The sequence below is a fragment of the Onychomys torridus genome, chromosome 11, assembly GCF_903995425.1.
Source record: "Onychomys torridus chromosome 11, mOncTor1.1, whole genome shotgun sequence".
Lineage (NCBI taxonomy): Eukaryota > Metazoa > Chordata > Mammalia > Rodentia > Cricetidae > Onychomys > Onychomys torridus.
This window is the reverse complement of record NC_050453.1, coordinates 4,153,546-4,179,904: the sequence shown is the minus strand read 5'-3', so window position 1 is coordinate 4,179,904 and position 26,359 is coordinate 4,153,546. Positions and strand designations below refer to the sequence as shown.

General features: G+C 40.4%; 1 protein-coding gene and 1 pseudogene across 1 annotated transcript in view; both read right to left on the bottom strand.

The window, feature by feature from the left end:
* The window catches only part of Ppp2r5a (protein phosphatase 2 regulatory subunit B'alpha), a 46,016-nt gene extending 19,864 nt beyond the window's left edge, over positions 1 to 26,152 (bottom strand). The window contains exons 1-2 of the mRNA XM_036202315.1: positions 25,339 to 26,152; positions 1,624 to 1,820 (exon numbers count right to left, since the gene is read on the bottom strand). Coding sequence (XP_036058208.1) covers positions 1,624 to 1,820; positions 25,339 to 25,519 — 378 coding nt within the window. The 5' untranslated portion in view covers positions 25,520 to 26,152. The remainder of the gene's footprint in view (positions 1 to 1,623; positions 1,821 to 25,338) is intronic.
* Positions 11,074 to 11,577, bottom strand: LOC118592985 (annotated as a pseudogene).
* Positions 26,153 to 26,359: the final 207 nt, after the last annotated feature.

The window sequence follows — 26,359 nt, the reverse complement described above, 5'->3', positions numbered from 1 at the left end:
GCCTCCTGCGTGATTTATTTGGGAGCTGGGTACCCCCTCCCACCCCATAACCCCCCACCCCCGCAAAAGAACAAAACCAAACAACAATTCCCCTTTACTATATGTGGGAGTTTAGGAAGCTAGTTTTATTCTGGTTAATATTCTCTCTATAGCCAATCTTATTTAAAAAACACTAAAGCGTTAATTTCTGTTCTTAAAAATACAACACAAGTTCCTAAGTTCCTTTGACAGGTCTTCGATTGTGATTAAAAGAAAACTCAACTAGTTTATTAGGGCCAGATCTGTCTTTCCTACTATCCATTTTATTCTTCTCCTAGAACATGTGTTAGGTAGTTCAAACTATGTTCTCCATGACTCCAACCACTCCCACAAGTATTTCATTAGTATAGATGAAAGGGCAGTTCAAATGCTGAATCAATTCCCACTGCTGAAGGAAGAGGTTAAACTACTAATAGCATCATCCTAAAAAAACAAACAAACAAAAACCTTACTGCAATAAAAATGGCAACAATTCATTTTTTTCACATCAGAGATTCTACAATTTATTTACCCGTGCTGAGCAGTCCTTGCCTAAAATGCTTGGAGCAAGAAGTGTCCTGGATTTTGGCTTACTCATCTATACATGCCTATAATGAGGTATCCTGAGCTCTAAACATGAAGTTCATTTGTTTCAAGACTGCCTTACACATAACCTAAAGGCAATTATAGTCAATATTTTTATCCCATTTGTTTGAACTTCAATCCATAAAGTCAGGTGTAAAATTTTCCACTTAGGGAATGATGTCAGTGCTTTAGATTTCTGGGTTCCACATTAAGGAGGCTTGATAAGATGCCTATTTAACTCCTTAAAGGTTGTGAGCTATAATTAAAATGTTATAATCTACGAATATATGAAAATGTCCTATACAGACTTTCTTTTAAACCCAACTCCCTTAGCCACTGCCTACATGTGTCTTTCACGTGTCTTCCCCACCCCCTTAAAAATTCCCAGTGACTACTTGCTCAGATATCATCTGTCATCTGGATAAATGAGTTTGCTTTTTTTTTTTTTTTTTAAGGATTTTAGTTTTAGTCACATGTATGTGTTTGTGTGCAGATATGTACACCTCAATGCAGCTGCCGGAAGCCAGAGGCATCCTCCTGGAGTTGGAGCTACATTCAGGCAGTTGTGAGCAGATTTAGGTGTTGGGAACCGAACTCTAGTAGTTCTGTACAAGAACTGTACACTTGAACCTACATCTTTCTCCTAAGTTCAAGATCTGAACTATCCAATATGGTAGCCAAGAGCCACTATAACATACTAATTTCTCCAGCTCCTATAATCAATGGCCACATCAATGAAATGGATAATCTTTCAAATGGGCTTTTTTTTTCTTTTTTGGAGACAGAATCTCACTATGTAGCCCTGACTGTCCTGGAACTCACTCTGTAGAACAAGCTGACCTTGAACTCAGAGACCCACCTGCTTCTGCCTCTCGTGTGCTGAGATGAATGGCTTACGTCACCACACCAAGTCCCAGTGCAAAGTTTCTAAGAACATCCTTTTGGGTATGTTAGTTACTATACATACACCTCAGATCCTTGAGCTTACATAATCTGAGGAATAGAAATCTAGAGGCTTACCATTTTTACTATATCTGAATACGCTGATTCAACAATTACACCACGATTAGTTGAAACATACTCAACCAGTTCATTCAGTGTTGCTCTTTTAATTTCTTTGCTCTTCAAGTCTGAAACAGAGTCCATGAAATCAAACAGTATACAGCACTGCTGTAGCTTCTGGCAGAAAAGCTCTTGTTGTTCATTTGAAGTGGCATCTATAAATAGAAAGAGAAAAGCTCTGAATAAACCAACCTCAACATTACTTTTGTGTTTTTTAAATATAATTTTGTAGAAGGCATTTGCATGTGTACAATCCTCTAAGTGGCTGAGGTAAATCCATGCATCTATAATCCTATCATGTAGGGATTTATACTGGGCTGTTCTTATTGCCCACAATCAATCACTGAATATTACTGATTCTAACGTGATCACCTCAACTATTTTAGCTGCTCATCATCCCTCACCTAGATTTCAATCAGAACATGCTCATTATCCATAACTATTTATTCATTTCTGATTTATTATCTAAGCTACTTAAAAAGTTAAAGCTTTCCTAAAAGAATCAATACTATCATACTCAGTAAGATCCTCAATAATTTAGAAAATGAAGTCTCTGTATTGTATCAAAGTGTAGCTGCCTACACCAAGTCACCTTTCAACACAGCCCATCATGCCTCCCCATCCTGGTGGAACCATAGCCCCTGGGGCTCCTGAAGAGCACATGCTGCTCCCCAAGTCCAGAATGCCCATCTCTCCACATTACTATCATGGAGACTCTAGAATACCCATCTCTCCACATTACTATCATGGAGACTCTAGAATGCCCATCTCCCCACATTACTATCGTGGAGACTCTAGAATGCCCATCTCCCCACATTACTATCGTGGAGACTCTAGAATGCCCATCTCCCCACATTACTATTGTGGAGACTCCAGAATGCCCATCTCCCCACATTACTATCTATTGTGGAGACTCTATCCACTAGTTCCATCTTGGCCTAAGTCCTTAGTCATGGGTCTTCCTAACAGAATTGAAACTAAACTGGCTGGTTAATCCACCTTTTCTGAAGTATTTAAGGATTGTATCTCTACTGCAGTAGTTTTTCTATCACATGGCAATTATATCTTGTTGTTTTTAATGATCCTAATCTATGAAGTCCCCCAAAGCAGAAAGCAAGTGTTATCTCATTATGCCTACTGTTTTCTCTCTCCCCTCTAATGCCCAGCATAGAGCCTGGTACATAAAAGGCACTTAATAAATATCTGCCTTTTGCTTGTTACAAAAACAAGGTACATTACATTGATCCTAACAAATACATCTTTTTGTTCTTAGCATAAAACAATACAACATTTAAACTCTGGACTTACACATCTGTCAACAGGAACCTTCCAGTTGCTCACTTGTCTAAGTCTCTTGAACTACTGAGATTAAATTTCTAAGATCATATATCTAAAACCTGATGTTTAGGTTCATAATTTGTAAAGTTATTTCTCCATCCAAAACCAATACCTATTTTATATAAAGATATGAAAAAGATCTTCAGAAAGATTAAAATCTCACCGTAGGTATTTACATTTTGCGTCCCCATGTGTGGGTATGCATGTGTGTGTTTGAGTGTACATGTGGTTGACATCAGATGTCTTTCTCCATCAACTCCTTGTTTTTTGAGTCAGGATCTTTCACTGAACTTTCCTGGAACTTACCAATTTGCCCAGATGTCTGGTCAGTGAGTTCCAGGGACCTCCTGTCTCTGTCTCCTCAGTGCTGGGACTATATAGGTGCCTGGCTTCTGTGGGTGGGTACTGGATATTCAACTTAGGTTCTCATGACTTCACAGCCCATCTTGAACCATCTCCCCAGCCCCCCTGTACATTTGTACTGTAGCAAAGTGTAAATGTTATAAATTCAGGAGTGAATAATGAAAATTACAAAATAAATTCCGAATCTGCTATAACAGCCATTTGTGCCACCATGCCACTAAAGGCTTTGTTTCTACATTCACGAATAATGCATCTACTGTTCTGTTCCAGAACTGGCAATGGGTCTCTGTTGGCATAAAGCTGAGGTTTCCACCATAAGACTAGTATTCAGAATCCACGGAAAGCTGATAGACAGTAAATGTTTTTACCACCATCGTGGTAGTCACATTTTTTTTATTCAATCACCTTTTATGGAACTGCTCTGAAGTGGGAATATTTTAATACAGCCTTTTTTTTAAAAAAGGATCATTAAATTTGTAGCCCTTGCTGGACAGTGGTGACACACGCCTTTAATCCCAGCACTCAGTGGGCAGAGCCAGGTGGATCTCTGAGAGTTTGAGGACAGGCTGGTTTACACAGTGAGATCCAGGGCAAGCACCAAAACTACATGGAGAAACCTTGTCTCGAAAAACAAAAAACAAAAAAATTACAGCCCTTTATACATAAAAGCTATCTGTGCTATGGATTTAGACTTTATTATACGGTGGTAAAAACAAAGCAGATCTGACACACATGGCCACACAGCCAGCAGTCAGCCCTACTACCCTTGCTCCTTCCAAAACATCAGGTGTCCAGCAGCAGAAACTGCTCCACCTCTGCTAAGTCAATAATATCTGAAAGGCCTTTTTCTTAAATCTTTTGGAGTTTTTGGCCCTTAAAGTCAAATGGTTGATTTCATTAATAAATGACATTTCCTAAGACTGGTACCAAGTTCATTAGTTTAAAAAGCTAGAAGACAAGACATCTTTGCTTTCTGTAAACTAACAATGGTAAGCTTTTCGGAATAATTATTTTTGTGTATCCATTCAAGAAGATGAAGTCATTCTAAGAACCCTTTCTTAACTCACAGAAAATCCCCATCGTTCTCTCACTCATTTATTTTCAAAAATACCTATATCCTTCAAATATAGATTTATCTTTACTAAAGTAGACAATATATCTTCATTACAACTTAGTCTTTTGTATGTATGTGGTACTGGGGACTGAACACAAGGCATCACACATGCTAGGCTCTATCACTGAGCTATGTTCCAGCCCTTGTACTGCATCTTTAATATAATTAGATTCCATTATAATGATGATCTCAGGATAATTAGTGCCATCTTCAGAGGCTGACTCAGTTTTAACAGTATTAAAATATTTTCTGAGCTTTTTTCTCCTTGATGCTGAAATGAACACAAATTGGTGCTTTTTCCCACTTCTACATATAATCACCATCTATAAACAAGTCCTGGTCACTCCATCCTCCCACTTCCACATGTGAAACTAGTTTTCTTCTTACTCTATAAACGACATGTCACCCATTCAAAACCTTAGCCAGGAGCAGTGGTTCACTTCTTTAATCCCTGGAGGCAAAGGCAAGAGAATTTCTAAGAGTTAGAGGCCAGCCTGGTCTACATAGTGAATTCCAGGCCAGCCAGGGCACACAGTGAGACCTGTCTCAAAAACAACAAAGCTGGGTGGTGGTAGTACACAGCTTTAATCCCAGCACTCAGGAGGCAGAAGCAGGCGGAGCTCTGTGAGTTCGAGGCCAGCCTGGGCTACAGAGTGAATTCCAGGACAGACACCAAAGCTACACAGAGAAACTCTGTCTGAAAAAAAACAAACAAAAACAAAAAACAACAACAAAGCCCATGCCCTGATGCTACAATATAGTAAGAAAGTGGTAGGAAAATGGTTTGCATTCATAAGAAACTAGTTTCAATTCTGATCCCTTCCACTGCCAGAGACACAATGCAGATTCATGAAACCCCAAGTATTTGTATCAACCATATCCTAAGCCACAGACTATTTGCACTTGCTCAGTCATTCCGAATTTAATTATCCTAAGGAACTCAGGTTCTTGTTGGGATATTTAAATAAAATCTTCTTGAACTGATGCTATTTATCTATTTCAAGTAGTGTTACGGTTTGAAAATGCAAATGTTCCCCACAAGCCCATGAGGTGAACCTTTGGTTGCAGGTGGGTCTACCTGGAGGAAATGGGTCACTGGGGTCATGCCACTTCTGCCACAATAATGTGCTGCCAAAGAGCATGCAGCAAAAAACAAACAAACAAAAAACCACCTTGCTCCTTTATTTGTATCAGGTATTTTTGTCAGAGCAATAAGAAAATGAACACACTGATGGATATTAATCTCTTCGAAACATATAAATGAACCATGAGTGTATGGGCAGAGTATTTAAAGTAACAGGTTTGAGTCAGAACTGTCCCCTCAGGCTCATGTGGTCCACAGCTGCTGATGCTGTTTCTGGGGCTGTGGAGCCTTTGGAATATGGAGCTTAAACGGCAGAGGTAGGTGGCTAGGGGTGGGCTTTTATAGAAATTATAGTACTTCTTATAGAAGTTATAGTACTTGTGGCTCCAGCCTGCATTCTCTGCTTCCTGCTTGCCTGCCCTTATGCAAATAAGCATCTGAAGCCACATGCTCCCACTGCTGTGCCTTCGTGGCTGAGAAGACTGCAATTCTCTGAAACTGTGAGCCACACTAACATTTCCTCCCTTGTTTCTGACAGGCAAAATTGTCATCGATGAGGAAAGTTTACATTAGTGATCTCCATTTAAATGATAAAACGAAAACAATCCTACATAAACCTGTAATAGTATTTTGATCTCCCCAAGAATTTACCAAGGTGCAATTCAGCACATTCAACAATTTCAATGCTTTAAGGTTTTTATGTTGCCCAGGGAAGAGTCATTATATAATGACCTGTACTATCAAACTGTACTCATCTTCAGTAACATCCTCAGAGCTAAGGCTCCCCCCCCCCCCCCGCCCCAAGACAAGGTTTGTTGGTGTAGCCTTACCTATCCTGGAACTTGCTCTGTAGATCAGACTGGCCTAGAACTCAGAGATCTGCCTCCCTCTGTCTCCCAACTGTTGAGATTAAAGGTGTACACCAACATGCCCAGACAGAAGGAGTTTTTAAATGCATTTAACTTTTCCATTTTATTATGACTGAAATTTGATTTCACTAAAGACTTTACCACTGTTAAAAAATAAAAAAAAAAATCACTGTGACAAGAAACAGTGGAAGAAACAGCTCTGAGGAAATGAGGCATGTATTTTCTCTTTGGAGATTTATTAGCATACCTTCAAAAACTCCCCAAAGCCCTGTTGGATGTTTGTTTTCTAAACTCTTCAGGGTTTTTGCCCCAAATACCTAACTTGAAGATGTGCCTAGCCATATAAAAGCTGCATCCACAGACAGGCCAGGTAGCTTTAACTCCTGTAGCGTGGCCCATCTAAGCTTCCTCAGATACAGTCATCAGGGTTAACAAAAAGGAAATCTAGAGGTCTACAAAAGACAAGGAAGACTTTTGTACAGAAAATCAAGACACAGCTGGGCATGGTGGTACACACCTTTAGTCCTAGCATGCAGAAAGCAAGAGGAGGCTGATCTCTGTGAGTTTGAGGCCAGCCTCAAACTCTACAAAGAGAGTTCCAGGATAGCCAGGGCTGTTACACAGAGAAACCCTGTCTCAAGAAGCCAGGAAAAAGAAAAAGAAAATCATGACACTTTCTTTCATCAAATAAATGGAGATTATAACATTCAATATCTTCCCCAATAAGTCTATGCAAAAAAATGTAATTTGGATCAAAATCTTGACATGATGTTCTGAGAACCTGGAAAGTTGACCTACAGAACCTAAGTTTATCTAAACCAGCAGTTCTCAACCTGTGGCTCATGACCCCTTTGGTTGTTCAATGACTCTTTCACAGGGGTCACCTAAGACCATCAAAAACAGATATTTATATGATGATTCATAGAAGTAGCAAAATAACATTTACCAAATAGCAACCAAAACAATTTTGTGGTTGGGGGTGACCACAACATGAGGAACTGGATTAAAGGGTCACAGCGTCAGGAAGCTGAGGAGCCAAGAGCTGCCTCTTCTACTTTCATGTCCCATGTATCCAACACGTGTCTGACTAGCCTCATTTTACCCCATCTTTAAAATCTCTTTCTCCCCTTTCATCTCTTCTAGTTCCATCAATCAATCATCAATCATCAATCAATATCTTTGTCTCTTTGTCTCTCTATATCTCTCTGCTAAGTCTAGGTTCTGCATAAGAGAAAACAAGTGGTTACTGACTTCCTGACACTGGCATATTTCTCTCAATTCTTTCTAATTTTATTTATTCTTCTGTATAGCATGGCTTTCACTTTATGGCTGTGTGATGGCTAATCTTGGTTGTCAACTTGAATCCATTAAAACCCAAGTAACTAGCTGGACCCACCTGTGAGGGATTTTTCTTGATTAGATCATTTGAGGTCAAAAGACCACCCTAAATCCAGGCCACACATTCAGGTGACAATGCACATAAAAGGACATGGAAGAGGGAAGCTTTTGTTTTTTGTCTGCTTGCCCTCCCTCTCGCTGGCAAGTTCATCTATTCTGCTGAAGCTTTCCTTTGCTAGTTTAGAACTTACTTCTTTGGGACTCCAACACGGGCTAAAAATCAGCCTTGTGGACTAAACAACTACCAGATTCTCGGCCTTTCCTTCAGGAGACAACCATTGTTGGACTGACTGAGCACAGCCTGTAAGCCACTCCAATAAACTCCCTTTCAATATAGATTCATTCTATCAATTCTGTTCTTCTAGAAAGCACCCATTCAAGGTGAATAAAATTCCACTGTGTGCATGTACTCCATTCTCTGGCAGACATCCAGGCTGGTTTCATTGTTGTGAACAGTGTAGCAGCAGCACACATGGGTGTGCAAGTTACCTCTGTGATATGCTGATTTAATAGTGGAAGAGCTGGGTCATAGGGTAGCTCTATTTTCAGTGATCTGAGAAACTTCCACAGTGCAGCAAACAAGTCTACCTTCCCACCAGCAGTGAAGAGGGCCCCTTTCCCCATAGCCTTGCTAGCATTTGCTATTATTTGTTTTCTTGAGAGCCATCTGGCAGGGGTGAGAATGGGCTCTCAAAAGTTTTAATTTGCATTTTCCTGATGGCTAACGATATTGAGAACTTTTAAAGTACTACTGGCCATTTTATCTCTTCTATTGAGAACTATTGTATTTTAGTCCACTCACTCACTGGATGATTTCTGTGGTTAATTTTTGCAGCTCTCTTTATCTGTTTGGACAACTCTCTGGTCTGACAACAGATGGTCAAGATTTACTTCTCCTTGTCCATTAAGCTGTCTCCTCACTCTGGGATTGTTTCCTTTTGCTGTGCAGAAGCTTAATTTCATGTCATTACAATTTTGCCAATTCTCAGGATTATCCTGGGCTGTTGGAATCCTTTCCAGGAAGTCCTTGCCTGTGACGTATGGTGAAGTGCTTTACTCCCAGCAGTTTCAAAATCAAGACTTAACTAACTTAAGGCCTTGGATCCACCCTGAGTGGATTACACCACAGGTAGTCTATATGCATCTGGTTCCATTCTTCTACATGTGAAATCCAGTTTTTCTGGCACTATTAAGGAGGCGATCTTTTCTTCCATCTTTATTCTTTACATCTTTGTCAAAAACTAAGGGTAGTCGTGTTTTACACTAGACTCAGTAAAAGGCCAAGAAATGATTGTTGGTCTTTTTTTAAAGAATGAAAACAAACAAACAAACCCAGCTTTACATCCCTTGCATGAATCTTACATGGTCAATATACATTATTCTACCTATATATTTTAGAATTCAATCTGCCAATATTTTATTAAAGATTTTTCAATTTATGTTCATAGAGACATTGCTTTCTAGTAATGTTTTTCCTTAGTTTAGACTCAACCAAATAAAAACATACCTATTAAAACTTTTGTTTCTTCTTGTGTCATTTTTAGGAAGCTGTTTACATCAAAGACTTTTCCCATATCCTTTAATATTTTAAGTAAGTGCATAATTTTGTACCTGAAAGCTATGACATCCTAGATAAAAGGTACTAATTATTACCATAAAACAAGCTAAAATTATAGTCAAGTCAGAGGCCAACTTCTAGCAAGACAAGGGTAAGAATTCCTCAGACCTACCTGCTTCCCTCAAAGTTCAGTTTAAAACAACCATTTAGCAAAATATGATGGTACATGCCTGTAACTCCAGCACTTGAGAGGCAGAGGCAGGAAGATCACCAAAAGTTCAAGGCCTGGTCTACATACAGAGATCCAGGATAGTCAGGGAGATAGAGCAAGATCTTTTTTCAAAATAAATCAGGTTTTAAAGTAATAAAGCACCTGACAAACCCAAAGCAAGGCTAAAATCAAAGAGATCCATAAACTGCAGACGCAGTGCAGTACAAGTACTTACAATCAGACAAGGACAAAAATCTTCAAAATGCCAAGATAAAAAGTCATCTGCAGGAGCTGAGATTGATAGTTAAATTATCAACCAAGAAACAGAGGCCAGAATACAGAATCACATATTCAAAGTCTCAAAGAAAAAACAATGGACCAAAAAAATGCTCAACCCAACAAAGCTGTTTTTTAAAAAGACAGCAAAAATAAAGATATTACCGAATAAAAAACTGAATGATGGAAATATTCTAAAGCTGACTCTAAAGGTGGCACACATCTGTGAATATATTAAAAGCTACTCAACTATGGAAATGGGTGGTTTATATGATGTGAATCTTAATCTTTTTTTGAGGTAGTCTCATGTAGCCAAAACTGGCCTCAAATCTGTTGTGTAGCTAAGGATGACCTTCAACTCCTGATCCTCCTGCTTTTAACCTCTAGGAACTGGGATCACAAGCACAATGCACCAATCTGTTTATGCAGCCCTGGTTATGTGAACCTAGGTTGTACATGCTAGGCAAGTACTGTACCAAGTGAGCTATATCCTCAGCCCTGTAAATTTAAAATGTAGTCCAGTCCTAGACTCTCAAATATTTTCCTATCAAATACCTAACATTACTGAGAGACAGTAAAGTTTAAAGATCAACTGTAGTTATGTCCTTGATGAAGTCATATACATTTCAGTCCGCCACAAACATAGATAGAACACATGCTTAGATTTCCTCTTTAATCTTTACAGTATCTCTATAATATTAAATTGGATTCAGTAAAAACTTGTAAGGACCCATAAATAAGAACCCAAAAATCAACAAATAAAATAAAGATATAATAAAAACGTGTGAATGGCCACATAGGATTGGTCTGTAGAACAGTTTGACAAACTGATAAAAATTAGTGAAGCTGGATGTGGTGGCACACGCCTTTAATCCCAGCACAAAAGAGGCAGAAGGAGGTAAATCTCTGAGTTTAAGGCCAGCCTGGTCTACATAGTGAGTTTCAGGATAGCAGAGCAAACAGTGAGACCCTGTCTCAAAACAGTAAAATCAACTACTACAGAGATATGATTTAGAATTGGCCCTATAATGTGGTATTGCTGGGACTATCTCAAGTGCAACTCAGCAGAAAGTCTAATCGATATTCTCACCTCTCAAGGTTTCAAACACTAAGCCTAAGAACACTGGTTTTTTTCTTTTCTTTTTTTGACTGTCACAGATTGTTTATTGGGTATGAAGTTTACGTACATTGCATGTATTAGCTATCGGAATGGTGGAGCTGGAAAGAAATGCTCCTTCTCCAGGCTGCATGTGGAGAGCAGTATGGGAGAACTTGTGGCCCTTTCAAGGCCACAGCTCTTTTGGCCTGCAGATGTCAGCCATGCACCTCTCTGAGCTTGTGGATGGGTGTGGTGATCCACAGCTATCAGTGCTCCTGCTGATAGCTTTATGGGATGGACCCATGAGGATAACCTCAAAGAATCTGTATGTGGAATCTTCACCAGCCTAGTAGGAACTCTCAAAGCCCCATAGTGGCATCCACCTCTCCTAAGCAACAGACTGAAGGAGCTAGGCGAATCCTGTATATGACATAACCTTGTTTGGTTTTGCATCAGCCTACGAACTTGATCTGGTCTGGTAGGGTGGGGATCCCTGTGCAGCACAGAGACCTGGCAGTATTGACAGCAGTGAACCCTCAGAAGTGCATCACATCAGCCTGCTTCTCCTTCCATAGCTCCTGGATGTGTTTGCATGCACTCATCTTGGCCCACTCGATGGCTGCTGCCAGGGGAAAGGAACACTGATACTTGAATAGCCTATCTTAAAGCTCTCTTCCTCTTCACCATCTTCCTTATAGTCAGTGTGAGAAACCCAGCTACAATCAAGCTATTTCAAGTTTTTCATTTGTTAGGTTGTGTTTAATAATGAATATTTGAAAGGGCATGCATAATTTGTAATAAGATAATTTTATAAACCATATCTCCAGTAACTGCTGCTCAATTATTTGAAATCTAAACTAACATCTCATATAGGATTCATGCTACAAATTATAGAACAAGCACAGTATCATAGCAACCCAGCACCACCATTCAGTGGCATGCTGAGGGTGTGGTCCAGAATTCTAATTTAAGAGACTGACACAGGATATAGGACATGTAGCTTTTTTGGCAATATCTGAGAACATTAAAACTAAGAGCATGATCTAGCTTTTATCTAAAACTAGAGATCAGGCACTAGCAAAGGAACAAGGGAAATGCTTGTATTTATTAACAAATGTCTCAGAACTACGACTTAGTTAAGAGTCTGTGATTTCATTACAACTGAAAACAGTGGGAAAGATGTACAGACATCACACTTCAGGAAACTTTAACATGCACACTATCAGTCTGGTATTTTAATATATAAGTGTATATTCATAAAACAACACTGGAATACTGTCCAAACCCTTACAACAGCTTTAATTACCATTCAAATATAAGTGTACCTGTAACTATTGTTATAGAAGCATACTAATTAGTTTTTATTCCAAAAAAAATAACTAGAATCTGGGTAAGGTGGCACACGACTATAATCTTAATATTTTGAAGGCTGGGCAGGAGAATGGAGAGCTCCAGGCTATCCTGGGCTACATAACCCAATCAAGAAAGGGAGAGAAGGAGGAAGGAGGGAGGGAAATTAATTACATATTACCTTTTGAATGTCAAGTATCACTTCCGATAAAGCACCAAGAACAAGGTGAGCTACTGGACACGTTACATAGCCCTGTGGCTGTAGAAATCAACAAGCTCATTGCTGACAACTGTCTCTTGGGAGAATAAATGGAAAACTTGTGTCTCCTTAATCTCATTTGACTACAAACCTGCGACTCACAAAACAGTTGTTCGAGGGACTTTTAAGGACCAAGAAATGTTAAGTAGATCTTTACAGATGACGAGGAAGGCTAAGGCAGCTGTAGCTCTCTTACTTCAATGGCTGGGAGGAAATCTCCCTCCTGCTGATTCCTACACAGCTCTTAAGAAACACCTGCTACTGTGTTCAGAGAGCGCTGCCTTCTTTTCCAGGGGTCCAGATCTACATCAGCACCACAGCTCTACATCCACTCCTTCTACCATCACAGACTGGCTCTCAGGTGATGGCTGAGAGTAGAAACCTACGGATAGTTCATCGAGTTTCTGGGAAAATGATGGATTTAACTGAACTCTTTCAATAGACCCATGTATAAACTCCTAAAACAAGACTCTTAGAAACAGTACTCATAGTACTACACTACAAAAAATTAAAAATGAAAAGATTAAAAAAAACTATTTCTGAGCCAGAAAGACAGTTCATCAGGTAAAGACACTTGCTAAGCCTGACAACCTGAGTCAAATCCCCAGAACTAACACAGTAGAAGGACCAACTCTCACAAGTTGCCCTTTGACCTCCATTTGTTCCAAGGCATGCCTGGAGTGCACACATATGCATACAAATATGTAAATAAGTAAGTAAGTAAAGATTTAAAAAAGAAACTTCCTTTTAGTTAGTGTAATTTATTTATTTAACATTTATTCATTTTAGACTGAGGATGTGCTCTCAGGGTGTGGGGTGCAGGTGAGAACCAGAGGACAACTCCCAATGCAGGGCGTTAGGCGTAGCGTCAAGCACTTTCTGCCTGCTGAACCTTCTCAACAGCCCTCGTAGTGAAATTTATAACCAAGCTTTCAAATGACCCAACTCAGTATTTCTAGAAATACTACTTTATTCAGAATCAACCCCGAACTGTGAAGTTAAAGCATGGAGTGAACAACCCAGCGTCACTGGTCCCATTGACAGAAGAGGATGAGAGGTTAAACTGGAGGTTTGCTCTCAATAGGGAGTTTTGTTTTTAACAATCTACAAGCTCTTAAAAAAAATAAAGGCACAAAGACACAGGGTAGTTAAGAAGGATATTTCTCACTGTGTATTCTTGAAATGAGTTTATTTCAGAAAACAATGAAAACTGAGACTCATTATGACTCCTAGTAAGTATTATATCTTAAATTAGTCATTACTGCTCTAGAACTAAAAACAAGTTTCCAAGTGTGTGCAGGGTCATCCAGGTGACCACACCAACACCAGATACCAGCCAAATGAAGCACCAACCCCATCCCTGGCAGACCTGTGGCTGGTCAGCTAAGGAAAGCTGAGCTATTTCCCCTCTCCTAGTGCATGACTGGAATTTCCCTGGAAGGAAACAGGACTTCAAACTCACCTAGAAGCATTTCGTTGTTACACCTGCTACTCTAGTTGTAGTTTACATTCCAGTTATGGCTTGCTGACTTAATGCAGGCACAGATGCATCTGGAACACTACTTAAAGAGATGATACATAACTGTCCAATTTTATCCCCTCTGGAAACCTTAGGAGACTAAAATTAGTGAAATGTTTGATGAATTTTCCTTATTAGGTTTACATGCAAATCTCCGTTTTCTCATCCCACTTTACTTCCAGCTTTCAAACTGGGGGAAACCAATAGGAAAGACGAGCTACACTAATGCGGCTACAGTGTAAGAAAATTCAAAAATCTTACAGACAGCACTTCCAAAAGAGAGGTAAACAGGTGAAGTTTATCAACAGTTCTGGAACAGGTCACTGTATCCTGGAGTGACTGGTGACTCCGATTACAACTCTATTTGCGTCACACATGTGCTGTACCATCAACAGTTATTTATCAGGATTTGTTCATAAAGCAAATGTTCTCAGTTATTTTAGAACAAATTTTAGGTTATTTAAGAGCAGTGAATACAGTGTTAAATATTAATGGGCCACTTGTCTAGCATCTAAGAAACCAGCAGCTTTCTTGGAAAGTTTTCAACCACAAGTCTTTCTCTTGCACAGAAGAAAACAGGGTGCTAAATTTTACTTTAATACAGTCAACATACATCTTCAGGTTAACACTACAGAGAAGGAATTAACAACCAACTGAGAAGATTAGACTGTAAGTGACCAGCATAGAACACAACCTAACCTAGGGTTTGGTTTCTTTATCTACAAAATGGTAAAAATGTTGGTATATCTACACATTACTCAGTTAATGTGGTGGTTGAATGAGAGCAGCTGCCCCATAGGCCCACATGTTGGAACATCTGGTCCCCAGATGGTGGAACTGAGGATTGGGAGGAGTGGCCTTGTTGAAGGACATGTCGCTGGCGTTGGCCTTTGAGTTTCAAAAGCCCATGCCATTCCCAGATAGTGTTCTCCCCCCACCCCCACCTCCAGCTAGGTGGTGGCCTTCTGCCATGTTCACACATGATGGTAGTGAACTCTTAATTCTATGAAACTATAAATTCCTAATAAACTCTTTCTTCTATTAGTTGCCTTGTTCATGGTGTCTCTTTATAGCAATAGAAAAATAACTGACAGTTATAAAACATGTTACAAAATATATATCAAATATATAATTTGCATAAATATATAAGATATAAAATATATATTAAAATTGTTAACTATAACATGATACAAAGTGTTTTTCTTTAGATTGACTTAATAATAGCTTTTGCTTAATTATTTCACACAATAAACAATATGGCAGGCTCTAAATGCTGTGTAGGAAGATACAGGCATCAGATTTCACAGCACATAGTCTAAAGGTACAAAGCAGGCAATTAAATAACTCATTCAATTCTCCCAGCATATCATCTCCCTCTACTAACACACCAAGGAAATCCTGCACTATGTGTGTACTCGAAAGACACACACACAGAAATATACGTAACAAAAAATCCAAAGGTCTTTTTGATATTTGGAAATGTATTTCCTAAAGGATCTCAAATTTAAATTTACAAAATAAACTGGATCTTCCCTCCCTACTTAGGTCCTTTTCCAGCATACTCCTCAGTGGTGGCATTCAGTCAAGTGTCCAGGATAAAACATACCTCAGGATGACCCACCCTCCCCTTTCTATCTCATCCCACCTCAAACAATTAACAAGTCCTATCTATAATGTACTTCAAATAAACCTCTTTCTACTTCTGCAGCTACCGTTATGGATGGTTTATCATGCCTTACCTAGCCTGTTTAAAAAAAAAAAACAAAACAAAAACAAAAAAACTCTTGAGTGGGCCTTCCCCTCTTAAATCCTTGATCTGCTATAATCCACTCTCCCCTCTGCAGCTACAATACACACTTTTAAAGACTTTTTTTTTTAATGTGTATTGGTGTTTGGCTTGCATGTATGTCTGTACACCACATGTGTGCCTGGTGCCTGTGGAGGCCAGAAGATCCTCTGGAACTGGAGTTAAGAACTGTTGTTTGCTGCTCTGTGGGAGCTGGGATATAAACCCCAGGCCTGTGAAAGAGCAGCCAGTGATCTTAACCACTGAACCATCTCTCTAGCCAATATTTAAATGAACAAATACACACAGAGAGACACACATATATGTCTGCCAAACTTTCTGAAGGATTTCCCTTACTTATTGACTGTACTTACACAATTTCTACTTAATCTTTACCCTACAAGTACTTCACTGAAGTCTATCAACCCTCTGAAATGCCCAAAATAACCAATGACACCAGAAGGAAGACTGCCAAAAGCACGGCAAGCTTTAGTTCTTACTTGACTCATCCATTTTTCTGTTCCTACTCACTCTGCTGCCCCCTTACTAAGACTCTCTTACCTTGGTGCATTGGTGCCATGCACACATTGTCTCTCTCGCCTCTAGATGTCAGCGTGTCTGGCCTCTTAGTCTACAGATTTCCACTGAACAACTGCTTCAACTCCCATTGCTTCAAAGCCACTGACAAGCTAAAGACTCCCAAATTACTATCATAATGTACATGTTGCCTAGCATGGTGGCTCACGCTGGTAATTTTAGTACTTGGAAGGCTAAGGCAGATCACCATGAGTTTTAGGCCAGCCTGTACTATAGTGTGACCCTATCTCAAAACAAAAAAACAAGTTTTTTTTTTTTAAAGCACTACCAACAAAAACAACAATGAAAGTGTTTTTTTTCTTTCCACAAATCTGACGTGTCTCGCAGTAAACTGTTTTTGCTGGGTGAGGTGGTGTATATCATCACTGAGACGGCTAAAGCAGGCAGGACTGTTGAGTCTGAGGCTAGCCTGGACTACTACTGACAAACCGCTATCATATGGTAGTTATTCAGTAAAAAACCGTACCGTTCTTGACTTCCAAGTTCTCTTGTCTGAGACACCACCCCATCTCCATTAGGAAAGCTGTTTTCATATCTCATGTGCAGGTTACAATCAGTACCTTATTCTCATCCCCCACATTCCTCACAACAGTCAGCTATAAACGCAGTGTAATGATTGCACCGAACTGCCGCTATGGTGTCTTCTCTAAGCACACAAAAGCTGGCAATCCTCAAATGTGCTGTGCTCATCTGTGGGCTGCTCATGCTGTCTGATGAGTGGGTCTTAGGCTCCATCCATCTTTGCCTAGCTCTCCTAGCCACAGGTCTCAGTTGATCTCGTTCTCCAGGAAGGTTTCTTTTTTTCTCTCCTTCCATAATAAAATTAGGCTGGGTCTCTTGCACTTTCCTGACATCCCAATACTTAGCAAACTCACTGAAACTTCTTAAAGGGATGTATTCTTTACCCACCATAAGCTACTAAATAGGATTAATTTAAAAAGAAAAAGCATTTATTGTTTAATTTACGTAGGTAACATTTTAATCTCCATAATGGTTCATGTAAATTTTAAGTACCATGGAAACCAGAGGGAGAAAAAAAAATTTTTTTAAGCAAAGTTCATATCAGGCAAGCAGACTCTTTTCAAAGAAAGGCAGTGGTAAGGGTTTTTTATCAGACACACAGTTCTGCAAAAGTTTTATCTTATTTTACTTATAACTTCAACAGATGTTTATCTTTAGAAGTCTGTCTGAAAAATTATGTTTTAGAAAATCACTCCAGCTTTGCTAACTTTAGGGTTATAAAAACAATTGTCATATTTTTCACTTTTATTAACTGCGAGGAAATAATTAATAATGACTTCAAATACTGCTTGGCTTCTGATAATAACTATCATTTTAGACCATCCTTGATCAGACAAAGTATACATTTGGGGGGGGGGGAATCAAGTTTTGACATTTGATATTCCTGAACTTCAAGTTCTAAGCCCAGTTATTAAAAAGTTCTTCTTTCAGGCACTTAACCTCTAGTCATGACCTATACTATTTTTATTCACATAGGATTTATTTTTACATGATGAGTGTGTGACTCTACATATGTATGTGTACCACGTGCACAGCTAGTACCTTTGGAATTACAGACATTTGTGAGCTGCCATATGGGTGCCGGGAACCAAATCTGGTCCTTCGCAAGAGCTCTTAACCACTCAGCTATCTCTCCAGCCCCATCTAGACGGTGTCAAACCCACACTCGCCTCCCTATTTAAGAGATTCTCTGATGAAGTAACTAGAAGGCTATTTTTTATTACAAAAGTGAAATTACTTCCCAAAGGAGACTCAAGAGAACGACTTCTGAGGGACGAGGCCTTCCTGCCCAGCACCTCACGGGGGCAGAAGGTGAGTTAGCTCAGCTATTCTAGGACTGTGACCCCAAGAAATCTTCCGTCCGTCCATATCCAAGTTAGACTAGGCTCTCTCAGACCATGCAAACCTACAAACTACAGCACAACAGGCATGACTAAATAAAACCCAGCACGTTTAAGGAAATGTGAATCAAAATGATAGGATTTTGAAATTTTTTCATTACTCACTCAAAAGGCTCATATAAACAAATTCCTTCAGGGAAGAGTTCAAACATATATACATGAAAAAAAGTTCTGAACCTGCTTATTAGTCAATTATCCTGCTCAGACAAGTAGACTGTTTTACAGAAACCCAGCCTGCCATGTCAAACTTTCAGCAATTAGGTTTCTTGTTACATAATAATGCACTAAAAGTAATTATACATTTTAAATCTGTTTCTTTTATTTCCTTCAAGGCTGCACCTTGAATTTAGAAATTAATATAAACTAGCTGGGCATGACGGTGCAGGGGCGTGGTGGTGCAGGGGCATGGCAGTACAGGGGCATGGTAGTACAGGCCTGTAATCCCATCACTTGAGAGGAAGGAGGATATGAGTTCAAGTCCAGATTGGGCTACATAGTAATGAGTCTGAGATCAGTCCAGGCTACACAGTGAGATATCCTTCCTCCCTCCCTCCCCCCCTCCCCCTCCTCTCTCTCTCTCTCACACACACAAAGAAATAAAAAGAAAAATTAATATAAACTATTTCTCTTTATCAAAATTTAAATACATGTAAGTTCATATCTAAGTCAAACCTGTAGTACTTTTCCACACAACTGTATACAACTGCTTTCTTAGAACAACCAGTATTATACAGCTCACACTATGTCAAAACACAAAGAACAAATACCTTTGTTTTAATCTAGTGTTTACTGTGCTCACTTCAGCAGCTCTTACACAAAAACCAAGTTGAACCCATATTTACTCTTTACTAGAAAGCACTAAGAAATCAGAATTCATTTACTTAGCCTGTTTTAAGCATAAATATGTTAAAACAAAAGGCAAATAAAAGAGAATGGGTCTCTGATAGTCAATATTGAATATTGAAGGTAGGTGACTAAGACAACCAAGGGGAATTTTACCAAAATACTGACTTTGTCTACATGACATTCATTATTCTGCATTTGGTACTATGAGCTTTTTTTTTGGAGTGGGGGAGATAATGACATCCACTTTTGCAAAACAAAATTTACATTTCAGTCTAGGGAGAAAACTACCACACGCCAACTGAACATTCACCAGTAACAAATCAACAAATGCTAGTATTATTCAAAGTGGTCAACAGAAAGGTCAAAGATAAACTAGGAAAATGGATTAAGAGTGGCTCTGGATCCTCACTGCTACCTTTCACAAAAAGCTATGGTCAAGATTAAGTTAAACGTTAACATGAAAACTCTCTGAAAGAAAATATTTGATATAAATATAAGGCACGATCCAAACAGTTAAATTCAACAGTTCATTTTCCCATTACCTAAAAAAAAGAAAAAGAAAAAGAAAAAGAGGCAGGTCCACTGTGCAGTCTTGATTGGCCTGGAATTTGCTATGTGGACCAGGATGGCCTCAAACTCCCAGAGAGCTGTTTGACTCCAGAGTGGTGGGGTTAAACGTGTACACCACCATTACACCCTATTCTATACCCAGGACACTGAAGACATCAGTTTGTTACACCAAAGTGACTGGCATCATCATCTGTGATCCTAAAAGATTGGGCTAAAGCTAGGCCAACCTTTATCATATGTTCTCAATTCTTGCCTATTCAATTCTCAGCTCTTAAAAAACTAAAGTAAAGGTCTGATTATCTAGCACTGAATGACAATAGTTGGGCTTTCATTTCATAAATAAATAAAGCAAGATCTAAAAGAATCCCTCATCATATGAAAACTCCAGAGGCCCACATTTTCCCCTTTAGAAAAGCAGCTGATTAGCTGGCCACAGGGGGCAGCAGAGTTAAGAGAGTGAGTTGTAAATACCAGAAGGTGAAGTGAGGGCACCAAAGCTAAGGGGCTAAGTATAAGTAGCCATGAGGATCAGAGGGAAAGACAAAGCTCAGTTAATGAATTACACCAGCAGATGCCTGATACTATACTAGTGACGCTCGGCCCTGACTGCTAACTGCCCATGAGAATCACCCTGGGAGTTTAAAAAAATAAACATGCATGGATCCCACCTTAGACGATTAACACAGACTGAGGAATAGGGGCCAGGTATGGGTTTATTTTAAGCTTTCCAAGTGTGTGCCACAGAGTACTCAATACATAGAAACAAAGCTAAACTGGACTTTACCCCAGATGCTACAATGTTAAAAGCTAAATTGGAAAACAAAACAAAATACAAAACTTATTATTTCCCAAATGTATAATTTTGTAGCTAAGCCTTTGTCTATAAAACTTAAAGGAGCAATAATAAAGACCAACTACCACAGTACCTGTATCAAGGAGAATGTTTTCTTTCTGGTGAAAACCATCCATTTATAGTTAAACAGCTCACCCCAAAGCAACTGTGAGTCATCACTGAAGCGGGAAGACAATTCAAATCTGCTATTTACAGGACAGTGCTTACCCCAATGGCCTCACCAATTTGCTAGATATATTTTCCTGGATTATCACTTTACCCAGTTAGATGCTTCCAAAAATAATCCAAAATTAAATTAAGAAAGACAACCAAAAATGGGAGGAAGGGGATATGATCCTAAATAGGAATTCTGCAGATGTCAGCCTTAAAGGAGAAAGGCTGTCCTCATGTGAATACTAGCATTAGACATTATATTAAGTATATTCTTAAAAAGTAAAAAAAAAAAAAAATTAATTATATCTTCTAGAAGGGATATGACAATAGTCAAAACAGTCCTAAAATAACTAAATGTTATAAATCATTAAAACATTTCTCACAGGCAGGTGGATCTCTGTGAATTTGAGGCAAGCTTGGTCTACAAAGCAAATTCCAGGTTAGGCTCCAAAGCTACACAGAGAAACTATCTCAAAAAAAAAAAAAAAAGAAGAAGAAGAAGAAAGAAAGAAAGAAAGAAAAAGAAAAGAAAAAAGAAAACACTCCTCAGCTTATTCAGATGAATTTCAACTTTACCTTAGTGTTTTCCTAACTACAAAGGTGTTGTTTGGATGGGATAATAACTTGTGAATATCCAGGAACCTAAAAGTAAATGAGTAGTAGCAGTGTGCCCCTCCCCAAATCAAGATAACTAAAAAACCAATTATGTCATAATTAACTCAGAAGACCACATCCTGAACAAAACAAGCACATACATTTCCCCTAATACTAAGCAAGCTCCTTCAATCAGCAGCTATGTTCTGGCCTCGGTCCTTCAGAGATCAACAATGAAACTGAATGATTGTTGGAAAGTTCTCTACCTTGTCTTTTTAAAATTTTATTTATTTAAATTGCATGAGTGTATGTCTGTGTACCACTTATGTGCCTGGTGTCCTCACAGGCCAGAGGAGGGCATTGAATCCCCTGGAACTGGAGTTATAGATGGTTGTGAACCACCATGTGAGTGCTGGGATCAGAACCTGGGTCCTCCAGAAGAGTCAGTGCTCTTAACCACTGAACCATCTCTCCAGACCCTCTTCACCTCATCTTAAAAGGAATTCAATCTCAAAATCAGTTTCTGCTCCTTGCTGTTTACTAATTTTATTCCAGGAGAAATACAAATCTGTATAGTCATACAACTAATTTGATCCCTTTTTTGGTAAAACAAACAAACAAACAAATAGACAAAAACCTTATTACTCCAGGCTGGAGAGATGACTCCTAGGTTAAAAGCATGTACTGCTCCAGAGGACCCCAGTTCAGTTCTGAGCACCTATGTCAGAGTCGCTCATAACTACGTGTCAGTCCAACTCTGGGTTCTGAAGACTCTTGTACTCACATGCACATATACATAATTAAAAATAATATTCTGGGAAAGTTTACATTGAAGTACTATTAGTAATTCTTCATTAAAAAATATTTTTTAGCCGGACGGTAGTGGCGCACGACTTTAATCCCAGTACTTGGGAGGCAGAGCCAGGCGAATCTTTGAGTTCGAGGCCAGCCTAGGCTACCAAGTGAGTTCCAGGAAAGGCGCAAAGCTACACAGAGAAACCCTGTCTCGAAAAACCAAAATATATATAAAGTTAATAAAAATATAATTAATAAAATATTAATATATAGTAATCTGGATTCTCAAACACAAAAGGGAATGGGAGCTAGCATTCTTTGCTTATTTTTAGGTATTTAATTGTTTCACTTAATCCTTCCAATCCTAGGATAGTGTTATTCCCACTTTTCAGATAAGGAAAATAACTCATATCAAAAACTTTCTTTTCACCCTGAACTAACTGACCTGACTTTCTCAACCATACTACTTTAACTTTATGTAAAATGAGTTATGGTAAAAATACTGACTTTTGACCAGACTCCCAAAGTCAGACTTAAACTAACCAGTTTAAGTCTCAGCTTTCTCCTAAATAAAAAGTTACTAGTGTCAACCAAAGAAAGATATTTGTGAAAATACACTGAGCCCTAGACTGTCAAATAACATCGTAACAGCATTACCATTGTAGGTGTGAAAAGGCAGAGAACAGGTTTAACAATACACAGTTTCAGGTTGTTCCAGTTGTCATGGACAACACTGGTTGGTTAGTGTTGTTTTGTCTCTTTAAAGATAATCATTTTAAATACTAAGCTGTTATATACATGTACGGAATCAGCTATGGTACCAAAGCAATCCTTCCAGAAATTTAAAATAAAACAGACTAAACACACTGAAAGACTACCTATTTTAAATGACAAGTTTCCTAATTGTTCATTATCAAGTAAGTTTTAGGTGAAAAAAATTACATCTTAAATGAACATACATTTCAAGGCCAGGAAAGGTGATTCACATATAATGTTCCTAATTTTATTTTCTAGTACCTAGCTCTCAGAGGAACTTACTATTTATTTTGAACATTTGCAGCATTAAAAATCATGCAACCCACTCACCTACATGATTTTGCAAAAATAAACTGAAAAGGTTGGATTGTTTTGTTAATCCTTACTCACAGTCTGCTTTTGAGAAAACTACTTGGCACTTTTCCAGTTCAGATCGTGTGGACAAAGTGTAGAGTAAACAGGTTGATATAAATACTTGAAAGATCTCGGATGCCCACGGATATCTGAATCACTCCACAGTAAGATTGTATTTTAGAGCAGGAAGAATTCTCTTTCATACTAAAGGGTTCTGGTGTTATTTCTGCTAAACCCACAAATGGGGGTAGGGGACTACTACTGACAGCAAAAACATACAACAGTGTGGTATTAAGGGCACGGCCAAAGAACCAAGTAAAACAACTCAATTTTTCAAAGCATTTTTGACAACTAGAGTAAAAGCAGTTTTTCCTATTTGAGGGTTTTATTTCCAAGTAAAGGTTTTACTTCTTCAACTGAATCAGCATCGGTTTATTGTGAATACCCTGAGAAATAGTACACATGCAAATATCTAAAATTAATCTGAAGTTTCAATTTTTTTTTTACTAATGGCCAAATTCTGTACATAAAAACAACTATGGTACCTGTAACTTCTTGAACCAAACACCATGTAACTTAGAATATGATTACTGATTCTATAAATTTATGTCAGCTTTAAAAGCAAAACCTATTAAAACTTTATCTCTTGAGATTAACCAGATGTTTAAAGTTCAATTATTAGGTAAGGACAATAAATACAACATTAAGAACAACTCACTTGAGTGGATTAAAATATGAAAGAAAAATGCTAGTATCAAGACTTCAAACTAAAAATAACACGATAATGAAAAACAATCAAAGTATAAAATAACTGTTAATTAAGTATAAACTTAAACCTCTGAGTAGTAGTTCAATATCCTAACAGGCAGGACAGGATTATTGTATGGCGGCTATGGCTGCACTCCGACAGTGCTTTATCAATTTTAAGAATTCTAGCATGTTAATAGTAAAGGAGTTACACTGAACATACATAAACTCTTTTCAAAGTCCGTTTGAGTGTAGCTGTGGTATGTCCTTGATTCAGAAGCACCCCAGGAGGCAGATGGATGTAGGGTCTTACTGGGGTTCCAAAGCTGTTGTTGGTCAACTGTTGATTTGATCTGGGACTGTCTTTTCTTTACACTCCTTGCCAAACTGTCAGGAATCAGCGACCCAAAGGCAAATCAGAACCAGACTGGCCTTGAAAGGATGCTGGATCTTTGTCAAACGAACTTTAAAATCTGCTGATCATTTATCTATTTAGGCATGAGCCTTTAATTTCTTGGCCTTGTAAATCATTCTCTAGATTCCCATCAGGTTTGCAAGAATTTCTCAAATATCTAGGAACATAATTATCTTTCCATAATGACATCTAGCTATAAAAGGCAAAGACGTAAAATTATTCAATCAAAAGCCAGTTATTCTCAAAGAATAAGCAAGAACACCGGGAAACAACTTCGTGAAAAGCCTCCAAACCCACTGGGGAAAGTGAGCCAAAACCAATGCCAAGCACTCCTGCAAGGCATTAGGCACGGATACCAATTTGAATTACTGTACAAAACCTTGCAAAGTCCTTGGAAGCACAGCCCCGTGAACCAAGTTCCCATTCCAGTGCAAAGGAATACTCTTTCCTTCATAACCTCTCCAAAGACAGTTGAGGTCTTCTAAGGGACACCATTTACGCCGAACGATACAGTATGTAAAATATGTCACTTGGTCCCGGTTTTGGGCTTTTTTTTTTTTTAATAGCTATGTCTAAAGGCCAGCTAACTGAGCGGCAGTTTGTTCGGACCCTGAACCTGGCGACCGAGGAACAAGTAGAGAAAGTGAAGAACTAGCTAAGCGTGGAGGTAAGCCAGGGCTGAGACTCGGCAAAGTGGGGAGCCGGAGCACCGGATAAGGAAAGGGAGCCTAGGTACCTTAGGGACCCTGGGGTCGCCACGGCAGGGCAGGTGGGGCGAGCGCACAGGTGGGAAGGGGTGTGGGCTGGCCCCGAGAGCGGACCAAGGGCGGCCCGCCGCGCGCCTTACCTTTGAGCTGGGGCAGGGGGTGCAGCTCCGGCTGGCTGCCCTGGCTGCGGAACTGCGACGAGCCCTGCGAGCGCTTCTGCCTCTGCGCCTTGCGCACCGATTTCCGGGTGAAGCCGTCCACTTTTTCCGAGGCCGAGATGGCGGCGCAGGCAACTGGCGCGGGTGGCGACGGCGACGACATCTCCGCGACCCCGGCGCCGGGCGCCTCTCGCCGCGGCTAGCCGGGGAAATCGGCGAGGGACGGGCGCGGCGAGCCTGCGCCCCTGCGCCCCGGGCCCCGGCCGCGCCGCCCTCGCGCTCCGCGAGCTGCTCCCCGCCCGACAGCGCCTCACGGCCGCATCCCCGCGCCGCGCGGCCGCCTCCCGGGGCTGGCGGAGGGGAGGGCTGGGGCGCGCGGGCCGCACAAGTTGCTGACGCCCGGCGCCGAGGGCGGGCGGAGGCGAGCCCGAAGTTTGGACGGCTGGGGCGAGCGCGCGGGTGCGGACCCCGGGCGCGCCTCGCGGACGTCCCCTTGGCGCGCGGAGCCCCGGCGGTTCCTCAGCGGCCGCTGCCCGCGCCGTCCGCCCGGCCGGGAGCCTCCTCCCGGGGCACTTCCATCGCAGGTCCCCGCGAGCCGCCGCCGAGCGCTCGCCCTGCTGTCAGCGCTGACCCCTCATCGCCCGGGGCGGCCGCCCGCGCCCCAATGCTTGGAGCGTCGCCCTCGCTCTCCCCCCGGCGCCCACCGACCGCCCACGGAGCACGCCGGGCGAGCGACTGCTACAACTTGAGAGGGTGGCTGGGACGGGCGAGGGGGGGCACCGTGCGCGTGCGTGCGCGCTCGCGCGGCCCGGGGGAGGTCCTCGCGGGGGGTGGAGGGAGGAGTTTGACTGACAACTTCCGCGGGGTCCCACTAGCCTCTCGAGGCTCCGGAGGGGGCCGGGGCGGGAAAGCATGCCAGTTCCCTCAGCCAATCGCAGGGCTCAGCGGCAGAACGGGGGCGGGGGCGTGGCCTCCTTGATGTCTATCATGAGTCCAGAGCCGG